The sequence below is a fragment of the Vanellus vanellus genome (assembly GCF_965231255.1).
Source record: "Vanellus vanellus genome assembly, chromosome: 1".
In the NCBI taxonomy this organism is placed as follows: domain Eukaryota; kingdom Metazoa; phylum Chordata; class Aves; order Charadriiformes; family Charadriidae; genus Vanellus; species Vanellus vanellus.
Window position 1 is genome coordinate 43,063,648 of NC_138905.1, and position 22,747 is coordinate 43,086,394.

The window sequence follows — 22,747 nt, forward strand, 5'->3', positions numbered from 1 at the left end:
ACAGGCCCACCTCTCAAGCCTGTCCAGGTCCCTTTGGGTGGCATCCCTCCCCTCCAGCATATTGACCATGCTACACAGCTTAGTGTTGTTGGCAAAGTTGCTGAGGGTGCGCTCAATCCCACTGTCGATGTTGCCAACAAAGATGTTAAACATTGCCAGTCCCAATACTGACCCCTGAGGAATGCCACTTGTCACTGCTCGCCAGTTGCACATGGAGCCATTGACTGCAACCATTTGAGTGTGACCGTCCAGCAAGTTCCTTATCCACTGAGTGGTCCATCCATCAAATCCACGTCTCTCTCATTTAGAGACAAGGGTGTCATGCAGGACAGCGTCAAATGCTTTGCACAAGTCCAAGTAGATGATGTTTGTTGCTCGCCCGTTATCCACCAACGCTGTTACTCTGTAGAAGGCCACCATATTTGTCAGGCACGATTTACCTTTAGTGAAGCCATGTTGGCTGTCACCAGTCACCTCCTTATTTTCCATATGCCTTAGCATAGTTTCCAGGAGGATCTGCTCCATGATCTTGCCAGGCACAGAGGTGAGACTGACTGCCTGTAGTTCCTGGGTCTTCCGGTTTTCCCTTTTTGAAAATGGGCGTTATGTTTCCCCTTTTCCTGTTGGTGGGAATTTCACTGGACTGCCATGACTTTTCAAATATGGATAGTGGCTTAGCAACTTCATCCGCCAGTTGCCTTAGGACCTGCAGATGTATTTTATCCCATGGACTTCTGCACCTTCAGGTTCCTCAGATGTTCTCAAAACTGATCTCCTACAGTGGACTGTACCTCATTCTCCCCGTCCCTGCCTTTACATTCTGTGACTTGGGCAGTGTGGTTAAAGCCCTTCCTCGTGAAGACTGAGGCAAAAAAGTCGAGTGCCTCAGTTTTTTCCATATCCTGAGTGACCAAGTTTCCCATTTCCTTTCGGAGAGGGCCCACATTTTCCCTAGTCTTTCTTTTATCACTGATGTACCTGTAGAAGCTTTTCTTGTTGCTCTTGATGTCTCTGGCCAGGTTTAACTCTATCAGGGCATTAGCTTTCCTAAGCTGATCCCTGGCTGCTCGGACAATATCTCTGTATATGTCCCAAGCTGCCTGTCCTTGCTTCCACCCTCTGTAGGCTTCCTTTTTCTGTTTGAGTTTGTCCAGGAGCATCTTGTTCATCCATGCAGGCCTCCTGGAGTTTTTTCCTAACTTCTTTTTTGTTTGAATGCATCACTCCTGAGCTTGAAGAAGATGATCCTTGAATATGAACCAACTTTCTTGGGCCCCTCTTCCCTCCAGGGCTTTATCCCATGGTACTCTACCACCAAGCAGATCCTTGAAGAGGCAGAAGTCTGCTCTCTTAAGTCCAGGGTAGTGAACTTACTGTGCACTCTCCTTGTTTCCCTAAGAATCTTGAACTCCACCATCTCATGGTCACTGCAACCAAGGCTGCCCTTGAGCTTCACATTCCCCACCAGCCCCTCCTTGTTTGTGAGAACAAGGTCCAGCATAGCACTTCTCCTCTATCACTTGGAGAAGGAAGTTATCAATGCGTTCCAGGAACCTCCTGGATTGAATACGCCCTACTGTGTTGTCAGTACAACAGGTATCGGGGTGGTTGAAGATAGAGATAGGTAAATAGATAAAGATTTAGATCTGATGGGAAGGACCTTGGCGTCCTGGTAGACAGGAAGTTGACTGTGAACCAGCAATGCAGCCTTGCAGCAAAAAACATCAATGGGGTACTGGGCCTCATTAAGAAAAACATTGCCAGCATTTTGAAGGAGGTCCTCCTTCCCGTTCACTCAACTGTTGAAGCTGAACATCTGTGTGAAGTTGTTGGTTCCCATTTGCAAGAAAGATATGGGCTTACTGGGGTGAGTCCAGTGCAGGGACATAAAGATGATTGAGGGACTGAAACATGACATAAGGAGAGGCTGCAAGAGCTTGGACTTCTTAGTCTAGAGAATAAAAAGTTTATCTTGTCAATGTATATTAAGAGCCTCAAAGAGGATCTTATCAATGTATGTAAGTACCTGGTATACCTGGTAATATAATATCTGGAATCTTATCAATGTATATAAGTAGTGGATGGAAGGGAGTAAAGGACAGAGCCAGACTTTTCTCAGTTCTGCACAGGGGCAAGATAAGAGGCAGAGAGCACAAATTAAAACATATGAAATTCCATCTGAACATCAGGAAACACCTATTTTACTGTGCAGGTGACTGCGCATTGGCACAGGTTGCCCAGAGGGGTTGTGAACTCTCCATCCTTAGAGACATTCAGAACCCAACTGGACATGATCCTAGACAACGTGATCTAGATGCTTTGATCAAGGATGGTTAGACCAGATGATCTCTAAAGGTCCCTTCCAAACTAAATGATTCTGTGAAATAATTCAGTGTTTTGGAAATATTTATTTTTTTTTACTATATGCAATAGATAGCACAATAGATGTTATGTCTTTATTGTGGGTAGAAGCTTATCATGGAAACCATAATTCTGCATTTGGTGTCTTCCTTTCATTATAAAATAGGTAATCAATGTGCTTTCTGACACCCTGGAGGAGAGCCTCTTGCAAAAGTGATTCAGGACCCTGGTTTACCTAAATAACCTTTTTTGTGAGAGTACATTTTAGACCCTGTTGTTTTCTTCCTTTTCAATCTGTTTTCCTTACAACTTGATGTGAAATAATGGAAAGGTGTAAAATTTTTCAGGTAGCTGTTTTTCTTTAAGAAAAGTACAGCACCTAAAAGCATTATATTTTGAGATCACTTTTTTATCCATCTTGAATGCATAATTAATTATATGCAATGAATTGTTCAGCTGTTGGAAGACATATTCGTATTACAGATATTCCATCTAATTTGATATGTCTTTATAAGGTCTGAAAAGTGAATGACATTGAGACAACTATCATAATCTAAAAACATCAGTATAACATGAGCCTTGACAATTGAATGTTCTTAAATCTAATGAGTATAATTCTTCATTTTCCTTAACAATATGTCAAAGCTTTTGTCCCTTCTTGATGCATCTCTACTACTGTGACATATTGCATTGGATTTCCTTCCTACTGTTTACTAGAGTGCATGTGACTCCTAATGTGTTTAACTGCATATGAAATTCATTCCTCCTGATGCAGTTCTTGCACTCCAAATTCCTCTGTCTTTAGGGGGCCTTGATTTATTTTAGTTTATATCACCCAGCGTATCATGCGCTCTCACTCTTTTGTGAGGCCCTGGATTATTCTATTTCCTTAGAATGAAATAATTCTGTGTTTTTCTTTTTGTTTGATCCTATCACATCTTTCCCAAATCTCCACTATTTATGTTCATTATGTGGAATGGATAATTGCATTAAATGCATTGGCTGGTGAGCTTGGTTTCACAGAGATAGAGATGACGTGCAAGTAGTCTGCTTAGGGACATAGTTTAGTGGTGGACTTGGCAGTGCTAGGTTAATAGTTGGGCTTACTAATCTTAAAGGTCTTTTCCAGCCTAAATGATTCTATCTCAGTGTCTTGCTTACTGGGTATTGTCTATATAAGGTCTTCCCAGTGAAGCAGTTTAGCAGCTTGTCTGTGGAGAATGCAGGCTTAGAATTAGACTTCTCTTGGTTTTAGTATTTCCTCATCCTGTCTATTGTGAGACTTGAGATTCAACGCAGATACCAGTGAAGCCCATTGATATTTTATAAGGAAAATTACAGAACCTTTTCTTATTTCTGTAGGATTAGGGATAAGTGTCAGACATCCACAACATAATTCTCTTTTTGTCATGACACTGATCTATTGTTCTGTCTTCAACTCAATTTTGTAAAAATGCAAAAAGTGGCCTTTTATCTCTACAGTTGCCTACTGACTGCATTTCCCTGTTCCCTGTGTCAGACTTCCTGTAGACAAGGATTTCTCATCTACTTTTCCTCTTTCTAGCAACAGTGACTGGGTAATCTTTGATTCCACAAGCACTGAATTCAAGCTGGGGCAGTTTTCAAACGGTAAAGACTTAGTGATCCTCATCTGGAGATCAGTGGAAGTATTTTCTTCTTAAGGCAACCTCTTATCAGATCTGCTTGCTTTGAATGTAAGTAGATTGCTTAAATAGGACTTGCACACCGGGCATCTTCTAGCGTGGAAGCTTAGATGACTCACTAAGTTCCTCCTTTCTCCAGGGACATTCTTACCAAACATGGAATTCCTTCTGCAAGATCTACCTAGACAAGGAGATTATGCTCTCAGTCTGATTTTACAGAAAAATCTCATCATTTATGTGTACTGAAACTGAAATGCAGCAATAAATCTCAACTTAGTCTAAGAACACCCTTAAGGAAACATAAAATGTTATTTCAGCGTGCCATCTGGCAGGAGATTGCTGCCTTGTCTTTTCCCAGTTGTCAAACTGCAAGTTCTTCCTTCTAAATAAAACATACCAGTAAGCAGTGCTGCTGCTCAATAGAATCTGAACATATTCTGTGTTTATGCGGGGACCAGTATTTGAATGAAGACAATCTGTTTAATGTTCACCTCCCCATGAGTGGCTGTCACATCAGCGAGATGGATCCAAGCTTTGGCTGTGAATTTCTCTGTGCTGTCTTTTATCTAGACAGCTCCTTCCCAAGGTGGACTAAATAGCTTCTCAGTGTCTTTTTTCAAATTTGTTCTTTGGTAGTTGAGACTTCGCTTCACAATAACAAAATCACCTTGTCCATTTACCTTATATATGCCTTGTCTTTGCACCTACACAGGATCAAGACTTTCACAAAATCTTTGGTTATTCTCATTGAGAAATCCAAAAGCTTAACTTCAGCAGAGAGATGTTGCAATTTTGTTCTTTTGGTGTTGGAGAACAGTGGAGTGGACTGTCCTATATCAATCAGAGCAGATCCTGTTTGTCATACAAACCAGAGTTTGTATGGCTTTGGCAAGTCTGCTGAAGTACTTCAATGTCTCTGATGGCTCTAAAGCAACTGTATAAAAGGACTTTTCCTTTAGATATTTTTAGCGCGGAGTTGGTTAGCTAATGCATTTTTCAGTTTCTGTTCCTAAAGGTAACTTTAGGGCTGTTTTTGAAGTTTCAGTCTGTGAATCAATAAGCACTAAAGAAAAAGAAGGCAGTTACTTAATGTTTTTCAAATTGTTCTGTTTGTTGCCCTTCTTCTTGCCATGTCTTGAAACACTTAGAGGAAATTGAGGTGCCAAAAACTCAATGCTGAGGATTTGCAGGACAGTTTGTGTGGGTGGGAAAGCAGCATTCATATATACCTGACAGGTGTTTTGAAAGCAAAAGGTCTGCAGGCACAGGTACTTGAAATGTGCAAGCACTTGGGAATCTATAGCTAGATAGTACTTTTCAAAGGTCTGTTAGTAATAATTTTTTTTTCCTCTTGGCTTATACAGTAGTGAATGAAGAACTGGGAAGTTCTTCCTTCTGGGAAGGCCTGTTTCTTAAAAACAATTTATTTGTAGGATGTGCATTTTCTTTCACAAAGGAAAAGTAATATTGTCAGTGCAGGGTCCCATATAAAACAGCAAGGAAAACAGTTCACAGAAACAGTACAAATGACTGTGAATATGAATTGCTGCAGTTAAATATGGGTAACTTGTTTTGTTCCAACAGGTAGCTTGTCTTTCTATGAATGTTCCTGAGGGGAAAAACAATTTTTAGCCCATCATTTAGAAGTATTTTTTAAATACTCAGGTGTTTTTGTCCTTTGATTAATAACAATTGAGAAGTATGCAAAAAACGTAGTACTTGGCTAAACATTTAATTTAAGCATGAGCTATTGGAACAGTGACTTCAGCAGGGCCATTCCAGTGATGATTTGTGCTGCAAGTTGAATTGTATATAATTTTGCCATTTCAGTTAAAATTCTTTAAGTACACTAGTTTTCTAGCAGCATATTCTTCATAATTCAGAATTCTTTTTATTGTAGCAACACCTAAATATCTTCAAAGAATCTTTTTTTTTTTAAATACTTTTGTGGTAGGACAGTTTGTACTAATATATAGAGAGCAATTATTGTTTTACCTTAGAACCAAACTAGGAAATAGCAGCATGTTTAAAACACAGTAGGAAGCATCCCTACTCTTCCAACCCACATCAAAAAGGCAAAAAATTGAATGTATATGCATGACCTCTTAAAAGGAAGGTTATATGAAGGCAAGGAAAGGTTCTGATCTTCTGTAACTGCCTGTTTTGCATAACATCACACGTTTACTGTGTGTCCTTTATATTTAACCAAGACAAGCAATAATGTTTCTATTATTTTTGTTATTCCAGATACTATATATCAAAAGGTGCTATCGTTGATCAGCTTGGAGGAGATTTAAATTCTACTCCACTTCACTGGGCAACAAGGTGGGGAAAAGCCTTCTGGAATTCTCTTTTTCTATTTTTTTTCTTAACTTGGAATCTGCTACTGATTGATTTATGAAATTGCTGTATTTTCTGGGAATACTTTGTACAAGAATTATTCAGCCTTTGATAACTAAGCACACTGTGAATGTGCTACATTTGAGCTACACAAGCTTTCAGCATATAATTCAGTTTTTGTCTTATCTCTTTCTGATGTAGGGGAAGATGATTGCTATCATAGGAAAAAGAGTAAAGTAAAATTAGAGTCTATACTCACCTTGGTTTACTCTTACTTTGGAGATCTTATTTTTGCCATTCTTCCAAAATTCAGCAACACTTGTGCAGATGGGGCTTGGGGTGATTTCGTGTGACGTTGTCCTTGCAGTGTTCTATTACGTGTGTGGATTTTTTTTTAAGATGCACTTAAAATCAGATTTATGATGCACAAGATAGTTTGAGAATGTTGAATGGCTGTGAAAATTAAAGACAGCCTTCAGGTAGCAGCTGCTCCTTCAAACAACTGCCTAGAAATAGGCAGGAAAGGAACACTATATTAATAATTTTAACTGTAGACTGCAAAAGGAAACTTACAAAATCAGCTTTTAGAACATCTAATGTATCAAAATCATTTGTTTACTAAAGATAAGGATATGCTTGTTAGCGTCCTAGCTTCCATTAAAGATTTTTAGCTTGTCTATTTCTTTTTGTTACAGATCACACTCTATGTTGTGTGTTAATAGCACGAAAGCTTGATTAAATTTGCTGGTGTTTATAGCTGTAATCTGTTGTTCTGTAAAGCATTGTCTGAAGCTGCTTCTGACATTGGAAAGGTCTTTTTGCTCATGTCAGAGACTGTGTGCTGACAGTTAGGCATCATATCAACAAGAAGAATATGCCTATGTTCATTATGCCAAAAAGATGCTTAAGCTTTTAATGTAGTGTGGAGGAAGTATAGGCCTTTAGCTTTCTTTTTTTTTTTTTTATTCCTGTTTTTATTTCACTACTGTTTTTAATAGTAGAAAGATAAACCATATGTTCCACAAAAAGCGAGAGTATGTAGCCAGTTTGACATTTCTTAAAATAGCAGGCTTTGTATGTGGATTGGAAGAATTCACAGTAGACTAGATTCCTAAACTAATAACGTGGGGTTTTATTGACTGGCCTTTTGGTATACAACACATTTAAGCCAATTTCATATGATGCGTGCATTGGCTGCATAGAATTTGCTCATGTGAATGAGTTTGCTTACTTGGTTGCAGAATCAGATTGTGACAATTGCTGTTTTCAAAGTATGAGCCAAAGTGCAGCAGCTCTGGTAGTGTAATTAACTGCTAAGCATATTTGTTGTATTCAAATATTAATAGTTTTTCTCTATATAGTTATTCAGTTGTTTGTTTTTTGTGTTTTGTTACATTTAGACAGGGTCACTTATCCATGGTTGTACAGCTGATGAAATATGGGGCAGATCCGTCGCTAATTGATGGAGAAGGATGTAGCTGTATTCATTTGGCTGCCCAGTTTGGACATACTTCGATTGTTGCTTACCTGATAGCAAAGGGACAGGTAAATTTTAAGTAATACGATATTTAAATAGATTCTACTCAACATTAGAACAGGAGAACAATTGAAACCTATACCTCTTCTTCAGGAAATGCAAAATATTTGCCTGACTAAACATAAAAAATAATTCAATGTCTTTTATTGTAGACTACAGTATTGATGTGTCACCTGCTAACTTCATTTCCTCTGACAGTGGTCCGAGTACTTTGGCTTTAATTCATACCTGTCTAGGGTAGATTATGGAAATTCTAGCAGTTATTCTTTTACCATTCTTTATTTCTAATGAATTTAATCTTCAAATGTTAACAGTGACAATGATAGCAAATATTTTAGAATTCTTCACAGAATCATCAGTTTATAAGCAGGTAAAAAAATATGATGACAGAGTTGTCATAGATCACCTCTTTTTTTACACCTCAGTCCACAACTTTTATTCATTGCTGTTAATAATTGCATGTGTGTAAATAAAAAAAAAAAACCAACAAACCCTCTAACAAAAAGCACTCAAACCCCAACCCAAAACGTTCTTGCTAACTCCTTATACTATTGCTGGATCTGTAAAGTGTGTGTGTTGCATGTGTATTCATTACTGTTCTCATTGTCTCCCATCCTTCATTCTTCTGTATGTTCCGAAACATGTCCACCTTTTTGCTACTCACCTTGCATTATAATTTGTAGATTTACTCACCCACAGATATGTGCCTGAAGCACAAATTTGGTTTACTTTGTAAAACATACAGAAACATCAAAGCATTCCTCTTTTCTTAGAGTCTTGCTAATGCTGTTCACACTTCTGTATTCTGCTTATTCTTTCAAACAGCAAGTGATATGATCCAATGAGTCAGATAGAATATGACTATGGAATCAGTGGGTTTGGTCTGTGTAAAACAAATACTAAATTTGCTGCAGAAAATTATTTTGCCTATACATGTAAAAAAAATAAACTATTGCTCTATGCAGCATTCAGTTAGTATCTGAGAACTGTTTGGTAAAACAGTATTTAGTGTATGATAGAGACTAAGCTAGGCACAAGAAGAGGCTGATCATGTATAATCGCTATTTTGTAAGAGATAATGATTGAAGAGAAATGCTTTTTCATCAGGAGCAAGTTTTATATTTTGTTCACAAATTATGTATAATTGTATGTGGGTTTTAAGTAACCAGAAAAATCTTGTAGATGTTAGACAAGTGCGAACTTGTTTAAAGCATAGCATTAATGAAGTATAAATGGCCTTTAAAATGTTCTACTGTGATTATGAAATCTCCCTGTAAATGTTTTTGTCCTCATGTTTATATACACACTTGTCCTATTTATCTGAGCGTTTTATGTCAGTCCAAAAGAAGCTGTGTGTCTTTACATGTGTACATACATAAAAGCACAAAACTTGCTTTAAAATTTAAAACGTATTATCTTGGAAACAGCTCTCCTTATCAATAGCTTTTAAAAGGATGATTCTTATTAAATCCCTCAAATATTTTAAACTATGATTTTGGTATCCTTTCTATGCTGTAAGTTTAAATTAATTTCAACAGTAATTTTTGGAAGCACTTCAAAAAGTTCAACTTTAAAATTATGTAGATTTGTATGTTTAAAATATAGTAATATGAATAGCATTGTAATAACAATCCCTAAACTCATTGTTCTCTAGCTATACTGCATACAACTACAGAAACTACATGGGTTCTGTAGAAGCTGTGGGAAATACATGATTCTACTTTTTATTCTCCTTTAATAAGTACATATGAGGTCAATAATCCTTGCCCCCCTCCCCCACCACTTCCTTTGTGATGCCGTGGTTTGGGTTTAGAAACTTGAACTGCTTTTGTTATATACTACTTGGAAATTTTTTGTGCCTTTTGTCTTTACAGAGACCAGGTTTTCTTATATTCAAAGAGTAGGCTTACCCTTGTTCTGAAGTAATTGTAGTACCTGTGTGGTAAATGACAACTAAATAAATGTCAAAATAAAGGTCAGTGTAGGCTGCTGTGCTTTGTTAGGTCTGATCCTGATGCCTTTGTGGACCTGCATGATCAGAGAGCCAGCTTTCATAACTGTTTAGAGAACTGACAGGTGGATTCCTGTTCCAATGGTTCCTCATTGCTTCTTGTCCCTTTTCAAGACCGAGCTGGAACCCAACTTTGGTGTTGCTGCTTTACTCTCTTCCTGGGCTGCAGCAGCCAACGGTAAAATTTCCAATCCGAGGCTCAAGTCCAGTCCTCCAGCATCTGGAGCGTAATGTGGGGGAAGAACTCTTGGTCACATGCCCTCTGGTATTGGTTGGAAGTGAACCCACTTTCGTGCCAGCGAGTACTACTCAGCCAAGAGGCAGCAGTGTCTGATAGCTGTTACGTTCTACTTAATCATGTCTGTTACTGAATTCTGAGAGACTTAATACCTGGCTGCATCATAATTTGCTCATGTTGTTTGTGTCAGTAGGTTGCCTGGGTCAAAATCAAGCCTGGGGCAAGTACATGATATAAATGTAATCAGATAGCAAGTAAGAGAATCTGTTGCACAGTTCAAGTTTAGGTAAGATCATCATTGTAAAAAAAAAAAAAATGCAAGAAAGAAAAACTGAAAAGAGCTTGAAGGCACTTGAAAATGTTCAAAATTGATGCTTGTACTTCTTGACTGCTTGACACTGTGCTTACACTACTTAAAATGCCAAAGACTTATCAAGGCCTAGTATACACAAATGTGTCACCCCGCAATAAGTTAAGATATGGATGTGGTATGTCGGATGGTCAAATAAAATGTGTTCTCATCCTGTGGCATGTGTGAGATAACTTACCTCAGTCACAGATAATGAGCGACTATAAAGTTGCTAGTAGGGTAAAGTCATGTTGTAAGAAATAATCTGGAACTAAAATTATAGTTTAACTATTTCATACCCATAGTTTAACTATCAATCACTTATTCACCAAGTATGTATTTTTTTATTCTCAGAGCTGCGATTTTGTGTGTTAAATACTGTCCTGAGCTACATAGGGCTGCTTTCTGAGCTATGGCCTAGGAGTAGTTGGCATCGAGGTTGGAAGATGCCAGTGTGGTACCAGCAGTCTTGGTTACTTAGGTGCTGCAACCCATGAGTCGTGCTCGTAAGCAGTTACCTCTGTTGGCACTGAGGATCATTCTCTCCACTGGGCTCAGGCCAGCGTAAGGCACTGAAACAAGTGTTTATTCCCTAGACCTGACCTATAGCACATCACTTAGAGGATTTTAGGTCCGGTCGTGTTTGTTTCTTATGATTGTCAAAACTGACTCTGTGTGTGATGGACTAGAGTATTCACAACAGAGCTTTTGTTGTTTGAAAGAACAAGGTAGGTTCAGTTCTGTGTGTTACATGGCTTGATGAGCCGACTGTTGGTATGCGCTTGCTTCATTTTGTAAGAATCCTACAAAATCTCTGCCTCTAGTGAATAACTAACTCGTCTTTCTTAAATTTGGAAATGTTTTCAGCCTTACATCTCCCTTCCTGATAAATCTTCTTTACTATCTGCTTTTAAATATGTCATCTTTTTAGAAGCCTGTTTCCCTTTCCCTGGGCAACAGTCCATGTGAAAAAGATCTTTTCCTTATGGTGAATAGGATTCTGAACAAGGGCATGATGGGTCTTTACGTGAAGGCCTGAATTTGTGAAATAACTAGTAATGGTTCTAAAGAGGATTAAATTCCCGGTCCCTTTCTGTGCAATTTAATGCATTTCTAAGTGGAATCTCTTGATGCTTTTTGTGTTTCTGAAAGGGCTGTACTGTATCACAGTACTGGTTTGACTGTTGCTTGTTAAATGTCCTGGTAAGCCTAAATGCTGCTCTGATCTCTAGCTGCTATTCAGAATCCTACCTCATCAGCTATATTGCTTTCAGAGTGTAGTGTTAAGCAGCAGAATAGTTGCTACAGCTCCTTTCTGTGCAGGAAGGTCTTTCTCCCCTACACTTTGCCTATCCAAAAGCTTTTTGTGGAATCTTGTATAAGTGTCCTAGGATTAAGTCTGGTTAGCTTTGCATATGCAAAGTTGTTCTATTTCAGAACCAAGTGAAAAATTTGCCACCCGTGGTCCACAGAGTTCACGCTTGAGGGCAGCAGTATGTGCAATTTTTGGTCGTTGCATCACTTATTGTTGAAATCTTTGGTTCTTGCGCTGTGTCCTAACAGCATAGGTACACCCCTCTGTGAGCATTATAGATTGACCTGTCACTGAGAGTTAAACAAGAAATTAATGCTAGAATGACTGTTGGTACACACCAGAACATAAGAACAGTCTCCTAATATGTACCTGCTGCTGAAGGTTTACTTTTTTTGCCTCAGCCCTTTGGTAAAAAGCAGCAACAGAGCTTCCTTTCTGAAATGTCCCACTTGTTATGTGGTTGTGGTAATGATCTGGCAAAATAACAAAGAATTTTTGATGAGAGGTTTGTTAGAGCATGCTTCTGCTATCCACAACTATGCCATCTTTGTTACGTCTATACAACAATGCGCAAGTCAATCTTAGTTGCTTTGCCTTTTGTTAAAGTTCCTTTGAAAAGAGATCTGCCTCAGCCCACGTTGTAGGTTAATATGAGTAATAGCTGTAGCCTGCCTAGGTAATTTATGTGCAGGGAATAGTCTGGAGCTCATGGCTTTTTTTTTTTTTTTCTTTTTTCTTTTAGCTGAGTGTCACCTAGTGTGCAAAGTGTAGTTTTGATTTGTCCGGTGGAATCACTGAAGGAGTCGTTTTACTTGCATCCAGACAATCAGGTCCCCGCTGTCACGAAGAATTGCTTTTCTATGTAAAATCTATAGATGAAAGAGTGATTGTTCATGTATCTTCAAAATATGTTGTTCACACAGTGTGACCTGCAAATCAAAGTCGTGCTTCTTAAGGCTGAATTAACTTGAGGTTACACTGTGGTTCAAATTTCCTTCATGATCTCAACAACAGGGAGGTTAAAGGGAGTGCCAATGGTTGCGCGGTCCTAGTAGGCTTAAAAGGATCTAATCTATACAAGTACTGTGGGCAAACAGACTTGGATCCTGGTCTCAATGCACGTAACTCTTTTCTGAACAACCAATACAATAAAGTAATGGTTCTTTTTCCGTTCCATCAACTGTTTTTTAAATTTCTGATTATTCTTTTTTTAAATTAAGCAACAGAGTAAAACCTCAGTAATGTAAAGTTATCTGCAAGCTAGAGATGTTTTAAAAGCAATTATTTGGAAGAGCTAGCTGGGGTCAGGCTAGCAGCACCATGAATGGGGATCCCAAGGTGCTGGGTGTTTGGCAGACTGCTGGAGTGGAGAAGATGGTTCTGGGGGTGATAGAAAGCAACATCATCCACCTTCTGGGTTTCTGTCAGTAGTTTCTCTAGCAAAAGACTTTATTGAAACACTTTCAACCTAATTTTCCTAATAAGGACTGAGAGGAGTAGCACAGGAAATTCTGACATAGCTCTATCACCTCTAAGGAACACTGTTCATATCTTGCATTAAGTTAGCTTATAGTAATTTTGTTGGTGTTCTGTGAAGCTTTCCCAAATGTACTTGAGAGTGTAATCTGCCTCAATGTGTTTAGGAATCACCAACTTCCATGTTAGTGAGGCAGGGATCTATAAGAGGAAGAAGTGCTGTAGGTATTAGACCCTTTCTGATGGATCTAAGAGAATTGTCTGGATGGTGCTGTTTTGTTATTCTGTGGCTATGTTCTGTTAAATGTAATAATGTTCTTTTTTTTTTTTATTTTTAGTCACCACTTGGTTATAGATCAGTTTTATTTCTGGGTAGGTTGTTTTTATTAATGGCTTTTGTTTAAACTTAAAAAAATTCTGGCATCCACTAACTTGATATCCAGATACGTGAATACGTTTGGAACTGAGTGAACTAAGGAAAATTGCTTTGCAAGTGGAAAAATAGATGGAGCTAGCATTCAGTAGGATGTAGGATTCAGGCCATGGTATTTATGTTAATTTATCAAGTATTTTATTAAATATTGGTGCATTATTTTAGTTTTCTCCTGCTTTTGAGTGCAATAGTACAGTATCTATTTATATCTTCTACATTGAAGATTAATAGTGTGATACAAATAACTAGTCTTATATAGTATGACTGTTCCTTAGTTTCCAAAATAGATTGGAGTGGTCATATGTTTGCGATGGTGGTGTTAATGTCTGTTTTCATTTTTTAAATATTATTTTATTATGTACTAAAAGCTTGCCAGTTTTTCCTCCAATTCAGTTGGTTAGTCTTTAAATACTGCTTCTCATTGCAAACCTTGTATCTACTGGATCTTGAGCATGTTTACTTATCTCACCAACTTTTTTTTCTTTTCCTTCTTTAGGATGTAGATATGATGGATCAAAATGGAATGACACCTTTAATGTGGGCAGCTTACAGAACACATAGGTAATATCTCACTGCAGTTTTGACTTTCTCTTCATGTTAACTAAGTGGTATATAGTAGTGGCTCGTTTTGATTTTTTGGAAAGTTTTTTTGTTTAACTAGTCAATGTTCTTTCCACAATTGTCATTTTTTTATCTTTTTTCATTTGTCATTGTTGTGTGTTAACCCCAGTAGGCAGCTCAGCCCCATGCAGCCACTTACTGCCGCCCAGCGGGATGGGGAGGAAAATCGGAAGGGTAAAAGCGAGAAAACTCATGGGTTGAGATAAAGGCAGTTTAATAGGTAAAGCAAAAGCTGTGTGCCCAAGCAAAGGAAAATAAGGAATTCATTCACTATGTCCCATCAACAGGCAGGGGTTTAGCAATTTCCAGGATAGCGGAGCTCCATCTCCTGTAACGCTTACTTGGGAAGGCAGATGCCATAACTCTGAACATCCCTTCCCCCCTCCTTTTTTCCTCAGCTTTTATTGCTGAGCACGACATTGTATGGTGTGGAATTTCCTTTTGATCAGTTGGGGTCAGCTGTCCTGGCTGTGTCCCCTCCAAACTTCTTGCGCAGTCCCGGCCTATTTGCTGGCAGGGCAGTGTGTGAAGCAGAAAAGGCCTTGATGCTGTGTAAGCACTGCTCAGCAATAGCGAGAGCACGGGTGTGTTATCAACACCGTTTTGGTCACCAGTCCGAAATGGAGGACTGTAGGAGCTACTGTGAAGAAGATTAACTTGATCCCAACCAAAACCAGTACAATGACCTATTCAAGAGAGAGGATATTATGCAGAAGTGCTCACTAATATGGACTTTTAGTTTACAAAATAAATCTTCCTGTGGAGATGATTGGAAAAAAGTTGGTGTAAAATTACACTTCTCCAAAGAGCAAATTTGTCTAAATTAGATTCCTGCTCAGAAGGGCCTATCTCCATTGATTGTTGAGAGCAACATAGGCTAGCTTTTATGAATACCTACCATTACCAACACTATAATCCCATTTTATTTTCATCTTTTGGAATGTGAAGTGGAAATATAAAATGTTTTAAACTGCGGTTGTTATCTGCCAATGCTTTTATAAATCTGTCAATACTGTTAGGTTTTGGTAAACGTGAAAACAGAATTGCATAACAAATGTGTTTCGTGACATCCCAGAATAAGCTGCCTTACTGAGCTGCTTTAAAAGTCAACAGAATTGTGGTTGCTCTTTGGGAAGGGAATTTGAGCCATTCATAATCATCAGCAAAAAACGTCACTTTGCTGTTACATAGTGTGCGTGATCAATGTTCTTTATAGAAATTTAACTCATTAACAGTAAGTTGATATGTATTTGAATTCATCTTCTGTAGATCTAACAAGAATTTTCTTTTCTAGTGTGGATCCAACCCGATTGCTACTTACGTTTAATGTTTCTGTTAATCTTGGAGACAAATATCACAAAAACACAGCATTGCACTGGGCTGTGCTAGCAGGAAATACTACAGTTATTAGTCTTCTGTTAGAAGCTGGAGCTAATGTTGATGCTCAAAATATAAAGGTAAACACTTGGTCTGTTTTTATTGTAAGTGGTTTGAGGCAGAAATAATACGATAAATCTCAAGAACAGAGTATTATTGTGGGTATGGTGAGGTCATGAAGATGGAGCAAAAGCCATGCCACTAATGTTTAATTTGGGAATCAGTTTTTCCTAACAGTGGTGTATAACCACTAAATCTGCACCTTCAAAAGTACTTGTGTAAATAATTTACCAATGGTTATGTGTAAATATATGGGAGTGGGGTACACAATTAGACTGCGTGTGTGAAGACCCATGCATTTGGATGTAACGTTGGAAATCTCACTGAATGTCTTCTAGTGAAGTTCTGGGGTGACTGTCTGTTTGTTGGAGTGAGATGTGAGACATCTCTGTTCTCTTCCAGAGGGATGACAAATGATCTAGTGTATCTCCCAGTGGCAGTAGGGAAGTTGGAGGCCTAAAAATACCAGTAGGAGTAAAATAAGAAAATGGGCTCTTTTTTGCATCCTGACTTTAAGTTGCTTGATTACCAGAGCCTCTTAATGATGACGATAGATTCAGCACTAACAGAGCCCATCCCTAGCATATGTTAGACCAGTCAAGCAGCTGTTAGAATTTCTGCTGGTGACTTGGGGTCTGTAAGAGCTTCTCTGGCAGCGGAAGGTGCGCCTATTGAACGTGGTCTTGTCCATTGCCTCCAGACTATTCTGTATATCAAATTAGATGCACTTCACCACCCAAGCTGTTTCTTCTGTCGTGTCAGAGAAGAGTTCGCTTTTAGAAAAAAAATTCTCTACTGAATTTCTCTTCAAATATTTGTATTTTCCACTTAATGAGTGTCACAGATGGAGTGATTTCACTGGAAAATACAGCTGTAAATCTATGTTTATAAAATAGTAAATAGTTAAGTAAATTTATTTGACCTTTCACCGTTTTTCCTACTGATTAAGATGGCCCACAGGTGATAGAAATATGTTTAAAAATAAATAAATATACACATCCATTTTCTTGAACAGCATGGAACAGTTCTTATAAGGGTGCAGTCAAATTTTGCTAGTAGCTTTCTAGGTCTTGCATCCACTTTAGAGTATTAGAAATACTGATGATCATGAATGAAAACTCATTAGAAAAAAACCACATGTTTTTTCACGTGTTTAAAACAAATCAAATAGTCTCTTGCATGTACTGGTGTGAATATATAATAATCATTCCTGGTGTGTAAGGTCAGTCGTGTGGATGAATTATGCTTCTAGTCTCACTTTTTGTAAACTGTTCAAAAACTTTTCTTCTATGCCACCTAATGGTAAAAAATAAGGTATTTTTGTGAAAAAAAAAAAAAAAAAAAAAAATCAGTGTGTCATACCTTGCTTCCCTTGGCAGACTGTTTAGCATAATTAGAGTTTTAAAGTCATCACCTTACCTACATTTCTGGACTCTTATAAAATCTGTAATAAAAATGCATATGTTTGGCCAAATAAAAAAAGTATCTGCTAGCCTGAAGCAGTTCATGGTCTCCTTTCTTTATTGACAGACAGCAGCAGTCAGTAGAAAAATAGGGTTTTGAACCTGCTGGATCATGATACCTTTCCAGTCATGCCAGAAGACATGTGCCTGGTTTCATTTGACTTGTGCCTGGTTTCATTAACCACTGTCTGCCTTCAGTGGTGGAGTCTAGGTTTCTTGCATGCCTTCCCAGGTTTCTAGGCTCGTCAGAGGATCAAAATCATTCTAGCAGTGGCAGTTTTGCCATCCTGCTAGTGGCCTTAAACCAGATGCTGATTTGGGTGGTAGTAAACATACAGGAAACGTAAGAACTTGGTTGATTTTTATAGGTATATAGCAACTCAGTTTTGTGTGTCTCCTTTATTGTTCAGCAAAAAAGTTTTATTTAAGCCAAAAACTAGTTGTTATGTGTCTGGCTCATGTTTCCCCAGAAATAAAAGGAATCATGAAAGACTCCTTTCTGATGCAGTCAATTCCAGATTTCTGCAGCACTATCTAGCAAAGTTTGGGTTTTTTTTCAGATAGCCCATGGAATTCACAAAAAATGATGGTAAGACAGCTAAGGTTAAAGAAATGGCTGAAAGCTGCTCATCTTTTTCAAATCATGAAGTGGCTGAAATATTAGGTGCAAGCTTTGACCTTGTTGTCAGCTCTAGGCAGTCAGTCTTAGAAAAGTGCATGCTGCTGGCTGCCTGGGTTTGGAACAAATTGGAACCAGTCATCTCAGTAAGGTGTTTTTTTTGCTTTGCTGACAGTTTGAGAAGCATATGAGCAATAGCATTCTTGTTCTAAAATAAAGCTTGATAAAAGCAGTGGGTTTTTCTGTGTTATTTATCCTCTTTATATTACGCTGTACAAGAAAATAATACTTTTCTTTTGGTAGTAAGATACTTTATTTTTCCTTTTTGAGAACTGAGTTACAGTTGGAAGACTGCTTTATAGTAGTGAAAGTAGAGTGGGTTTTTTGTTTGGTTGATTTTTTTTTTTGAGGTAATTATCTTGCCACACCAGTAGACAGATTGGGCAGATGAGGACAGGATTTCACAGGGAGTCAGCTTAACACTGGGTGTCAGGAGAAAACGTGTAAATTTTATTTAAGTATAAACAGAAGCTCCTTTTTTACTAGAGACTGATAGAGCCCTAAAAGAGCTTTTATGGTTTAAGGAAGATATTTTTTATAAAATCTGTTAATGAATCACTGAATGGACTTCAAATGTAGTTTCTTGATTATGCAGTTTATCTGTAAGCTTGTCTGTGGAAGTCTACATGTAAAGTTCCCTATGGTAATGAGGCTTCAAATTATTCTTTCTGTCTAAACACTTAAAATATATACTATTGAACCCTTATTGCTTGCTGGCAAACTAAGTATGTTACTAGACTAAGTTCCCTGATTTTATTGTATTTTCTTTGCTTTCTAAGCAAGTCAGCCATCCACCACCCCAGTGAATACAAGGAAAATATTAAAATGGCCAGATGATGAGAAGCATAGTCAGACTACTTTAAAGCTCCCTCAATCTTTTCATCTAGGCAGTTCCTAGGTGTCTCATGGCCCTCTAGTGGAAGGGATGCTCAGCTGGACCCCAAGACAACTTCAGGATTTACTTGGGAGATCAACTCCCAGAGGGGATTGCTTGTCCACAGGTAATCTTTACAGTCTGGGTATATAAGGTGATATGAAAATGACAGCATCTCTGGAGTTTTCCAGATACTAGCAATTCAAGGTGCTATTAAATTTGTGATAAACCAGACACCGTAGTTTGATTTCAGGCTTTTATGTTGAGGATGGAGTTAACTTAATCTGTTTCTGAAACATTTGGCTAAATAACTTTGAAGCCAAGTTAAGTCAAAAGGTTATTCTTTTTTAACTGATTTTGCTAGTTAAACATCTTGCACAGGAGTGCAAGATCCTGTTAAGTAGCAAAAAGCTTCACCTCATGATCTGTAGTCTGTGCTATTTACTCTCCTTTTAAAAATTTGGGGTAAGATTTCAAAGACAAAAATAACAGTTAAGTACTCAGTTCCCATTGTCTTTCTATGGGATATAGGTAGCTAACTGTACTTTTTAATCTTTGAAATCTCTTCTGTCTGTAGTAATTATTGCCCTTTCTGGGTAATTTCAGTTTCTGGTACCTGTCTCACTTTTTTTTTAGGAGGGGGCCGAGCGATGGAGGATTCAGCCATTTTTCAAGCCTCCATGAATGGTTTGTTTAGGAGGGGAGTTAACTCCAGTAGAAGAGAGGAGGAGTCAAATGCAAAACTGAAGCTGGAGGTACCTGCAATTGGTTGTCTCTTGCCTCCTCTATAATTTTAGACCCAGTCAGTAACTTTCATTTAGCTCTCTTCCTAAATGTTTAAAAAGCAATAAAATCAAATCAGTTTAGTAGGCACCTTTGGCCCCTGTATCTCTCTCTCTGTCTCTTTTGCTTTGTCTGTCAGTCCTCGCTGAAAGTAGGGAAGGAGAAAGCATGGAACATTGCTGGCTTAGCACCCAAAGTACATGAAGCACAAGCTAAGCATAAAAGCTCAGATTTTTGGAATAAGTTGGATGTTAGCAATCAGTTTTCTTCCTAGGACTTCAGTAACTGAGATGAATATAAGAACGTTAAGCTTGGGGAAAAAAAATCCTTATAGAAACATTCCATGATACTAGTAACTTCACTCTGCCAAAAAGGCAGAGAATTAACTGAGAAGTCAGGCTTTAGACTGGGAGAGTTTCCATGATCCAGTGGGTCACGAGTTCTTATTCTTTGCTTGATTTCTGCTGCCTGTCAATAGCTGAGGGGGAAGCACAGTCTTTCATTTACAGACTAGTAGACTGTGTAAACAATTATTGCTATGTCAGGACGTACATATTGTCAGGATCACACATTTAATATTCTACTTGTCCACGCATGTGTAGTTATGAGAGAATGAAAAAAGACCAAAAGGAATGAATGATGTTTGGTGTCAAGTAAGCTGCAGAGCAAAAAGTATGCCAGAATAATAGCTTAAACTGATTTAAAATGTATTATTTTTACCTGCCAATCTTCTGTTTCAAAAGTGCTCCGGAGGCATTTTATTTTTAAATTGGATGTTTCCCACTTTTATACTCCTGGCAGGGAGAATCACCACTTGATCTAGCAAAACAGAGGAAAAACGTTTGGATGATCAATCACCTACAGGAAGCAAGACAGGCAAAGGGATATGACAGTCCGTCCTTTCTGAGAAAACTAAAAGCTGATAAGGTAAGAAGTAATATAACACTTATGTAAATCAATATTACTGCTGCTGTTGGTTTGGGGGCTTGTGTGCCTGTTTAAGGTAAGCAGTTCAGTACTGTCGTTTCCTCACATTTCTGTTTTAGGAAACATCTTTCTGTTATGACAAAAGTAATTGCAAAAGAAAAAAACACCACCTTTATTCAAGGCAGGAGAAAAGAAGACCCTAAATCTCCAAACAGTTTCCTTTAGTTTTTGTGCTAACTAAATGTTAGGAAAGTACCAAGTGGTCTGGTATTGTTGGGGATAGCCAAGACTTTCACAAAGCTGACTCTCAAGTAGCGAAGGAAAGAAGCATTTTGGATATCCTGAACTCTGATCTCCTCTCTAATTATTTAGGGTTTTGTGTTGAATGAAGGAAGCAGTCAATCTTGGCAGTAGAATGTAATGTATGAATTTCTAATGTGGGGGCCTTTTTCTTCTCAGATTATTATTTAACACTGCAGATAAGAAATGAGGGTATAAAGGGTAGCATATTGCTGTAGCATGAAGAACTGTTTACCTACCTATAGTTTGAGAACTTATATAGAGTTAATATTTTCTTACCAGGCAGAGTGTTGTGCTGGATATTAAGTATTGCTATCACTGATATTCTACAACTTCTTGATTTAAAGATACATTGGCATCTTGATGATTAAAGCACTGGCTACAGCCTGGGTTTTAACCCTGTGGTAATATAATAATGCAGTCATTATTGACTTTAAGTGATTTGTGCATTGCATTATATGTACACGTGCCTTGTGAATGTGCTTTGAATATCTGGAAAGAGTTCAGTGACTTCAACACGAATTGTATCCACATAGTATAAGACAAAAAAGGACTGATCTTTCTTCGTAAATGCTTCAGTGTGATTTTATCTGTTACTTACATAACTTCAGTCTTTAAAGCTCACTGAGATTACCATGTGCTGTGCTTATACACTTTGACAGATTCTTAAAAAAGAGCTGCTATTGCCTTTATTCTGGATTAACAGTAAAGTCTCTAGAAGACAGTTCTTCTAAAGTAATCAATAAAATTGTTGATTTACTATGAAATTTTAGGAAGATCTGTTTTTCTTGCCCATACATTGGAGATATGCACATATAGGAAATGACAATAAAATTATGAAGATTCCCCCCCTGTGTCAAGCTTCCTGAAAATTTATTTAAGTTTTTGTGACTGTCCTATTTATTGTGGAATATTATTATACAACCTGTTCCTAAAAATAGTATTACTTACTGATATTTGTTTCTATATAGGAATTCCGTCAGAAGGTGATGCTGGGAACTCCTTTCCTAGTAATCTGGCTGGTTGGGTTTATAGCAGACCTAGACATTGATTCTTGGCTCATTAAAGGGCTGATGTATGGTGGCGTTTGGGCTATGGTGCAGTTTCTTTCAAAGTAAGTGTTTCACCAGGACACTGTCTGTTTAGTGTGCACACAAGAAGTGTTTTGCTGGCATCTTTATTGGATAAATAATCTTAAATTTCTTTTTTTTTAGTGTCTTTTTTTTTAGTGTGCTTTTTTGACGTGCAGTATTTTTGTTGGATTTTTTTTTGTTGGAAATTTTTTTTATTACTATTTATGGGAAAGCTCTTGTGCAGCTTTAGCTCTTGTAATGCTCTGTTGTCTTGCACATATCCATGGAATTACCTTGGGTGAATGTCACTGAGCTAATAGAAGCTAACAGCAGAACAGAAATTCCAGTCATTCTCCAGAGGAGGGTGCTGAATGTCTGTCTGCAAAGTTATCAGCGTGAATTTTGGGAAAAAAAAAAAAAAAAAAAAAAAAAAACAAAACAGAAAAGAGAAAAGTTACTAGAAAGGAATAGAAAAAAAATGTGCAAGTTTGCTATTAAACCCCAATTTTTTAGAATTGAAATACCCAAAGGCATCTGAATAGAAATGAAGTCAGAGTCAGGTTTTGTAGCTTCTGTTGTGGAAAGTGTTGACTAAAGAAGTCGTCTGCTTTCTCATAATATTTTTCATTTGTTACGTGATCATAAAGAATTTTAGTTGTGTTTGTGATTACTTTAATTACCTGTAAATGCATATGCACACACACACATGCAGGCATGCTCCAACAGATTTTCAAGATCTCTAGACTGCTTCATCTATACTTTGCTTTTCATTGTCATGTGTGGCATGTATAGAAGAACTGCTTATATCTTCATACTTACAAGCTTTCTGCTTTTCTGGCCTTAGGATGTCATGTGTATTAGAACCA

The 22,747-nt window shown here is 37.8% G+C and overlaps 1 protein-coding gene across 1 annotated transcript in view; it reads left to right on the forward strand.

The window, feature by feature from the left end:
* ZDHHC17 (zDHHC palmitoyltransferase 17) overlaps nucleotides 1-22,747 on the forward strand; it is a gene marked incomplete at its 5' end in the record, with an annotated part of 81,295 nt that overhangs the window by 33,249 nt on the left and 25,299 nt on the right. Inside the window, 6 exon segments of the mRNA XM_082493742.1 lie at nucleotides 6,273-6,350; nucleotides 7,766-7,910; nucleotides 14,221-14,285; nucleotides 15,640-15,802; nucleotides 20,383-20,508; nucleotides 21,780-21,922. Of these exon segments, the coding sequence (XP_082349868.1) occupies nucleotides 6,273-6,350; nucleotides 7,766-7,910; nucleotides 14,221-14,285; nucleotides 15,640-15,802; nucleotides 20,383-20,508; nucleotides 21,780-21,922 (720 nt within the window).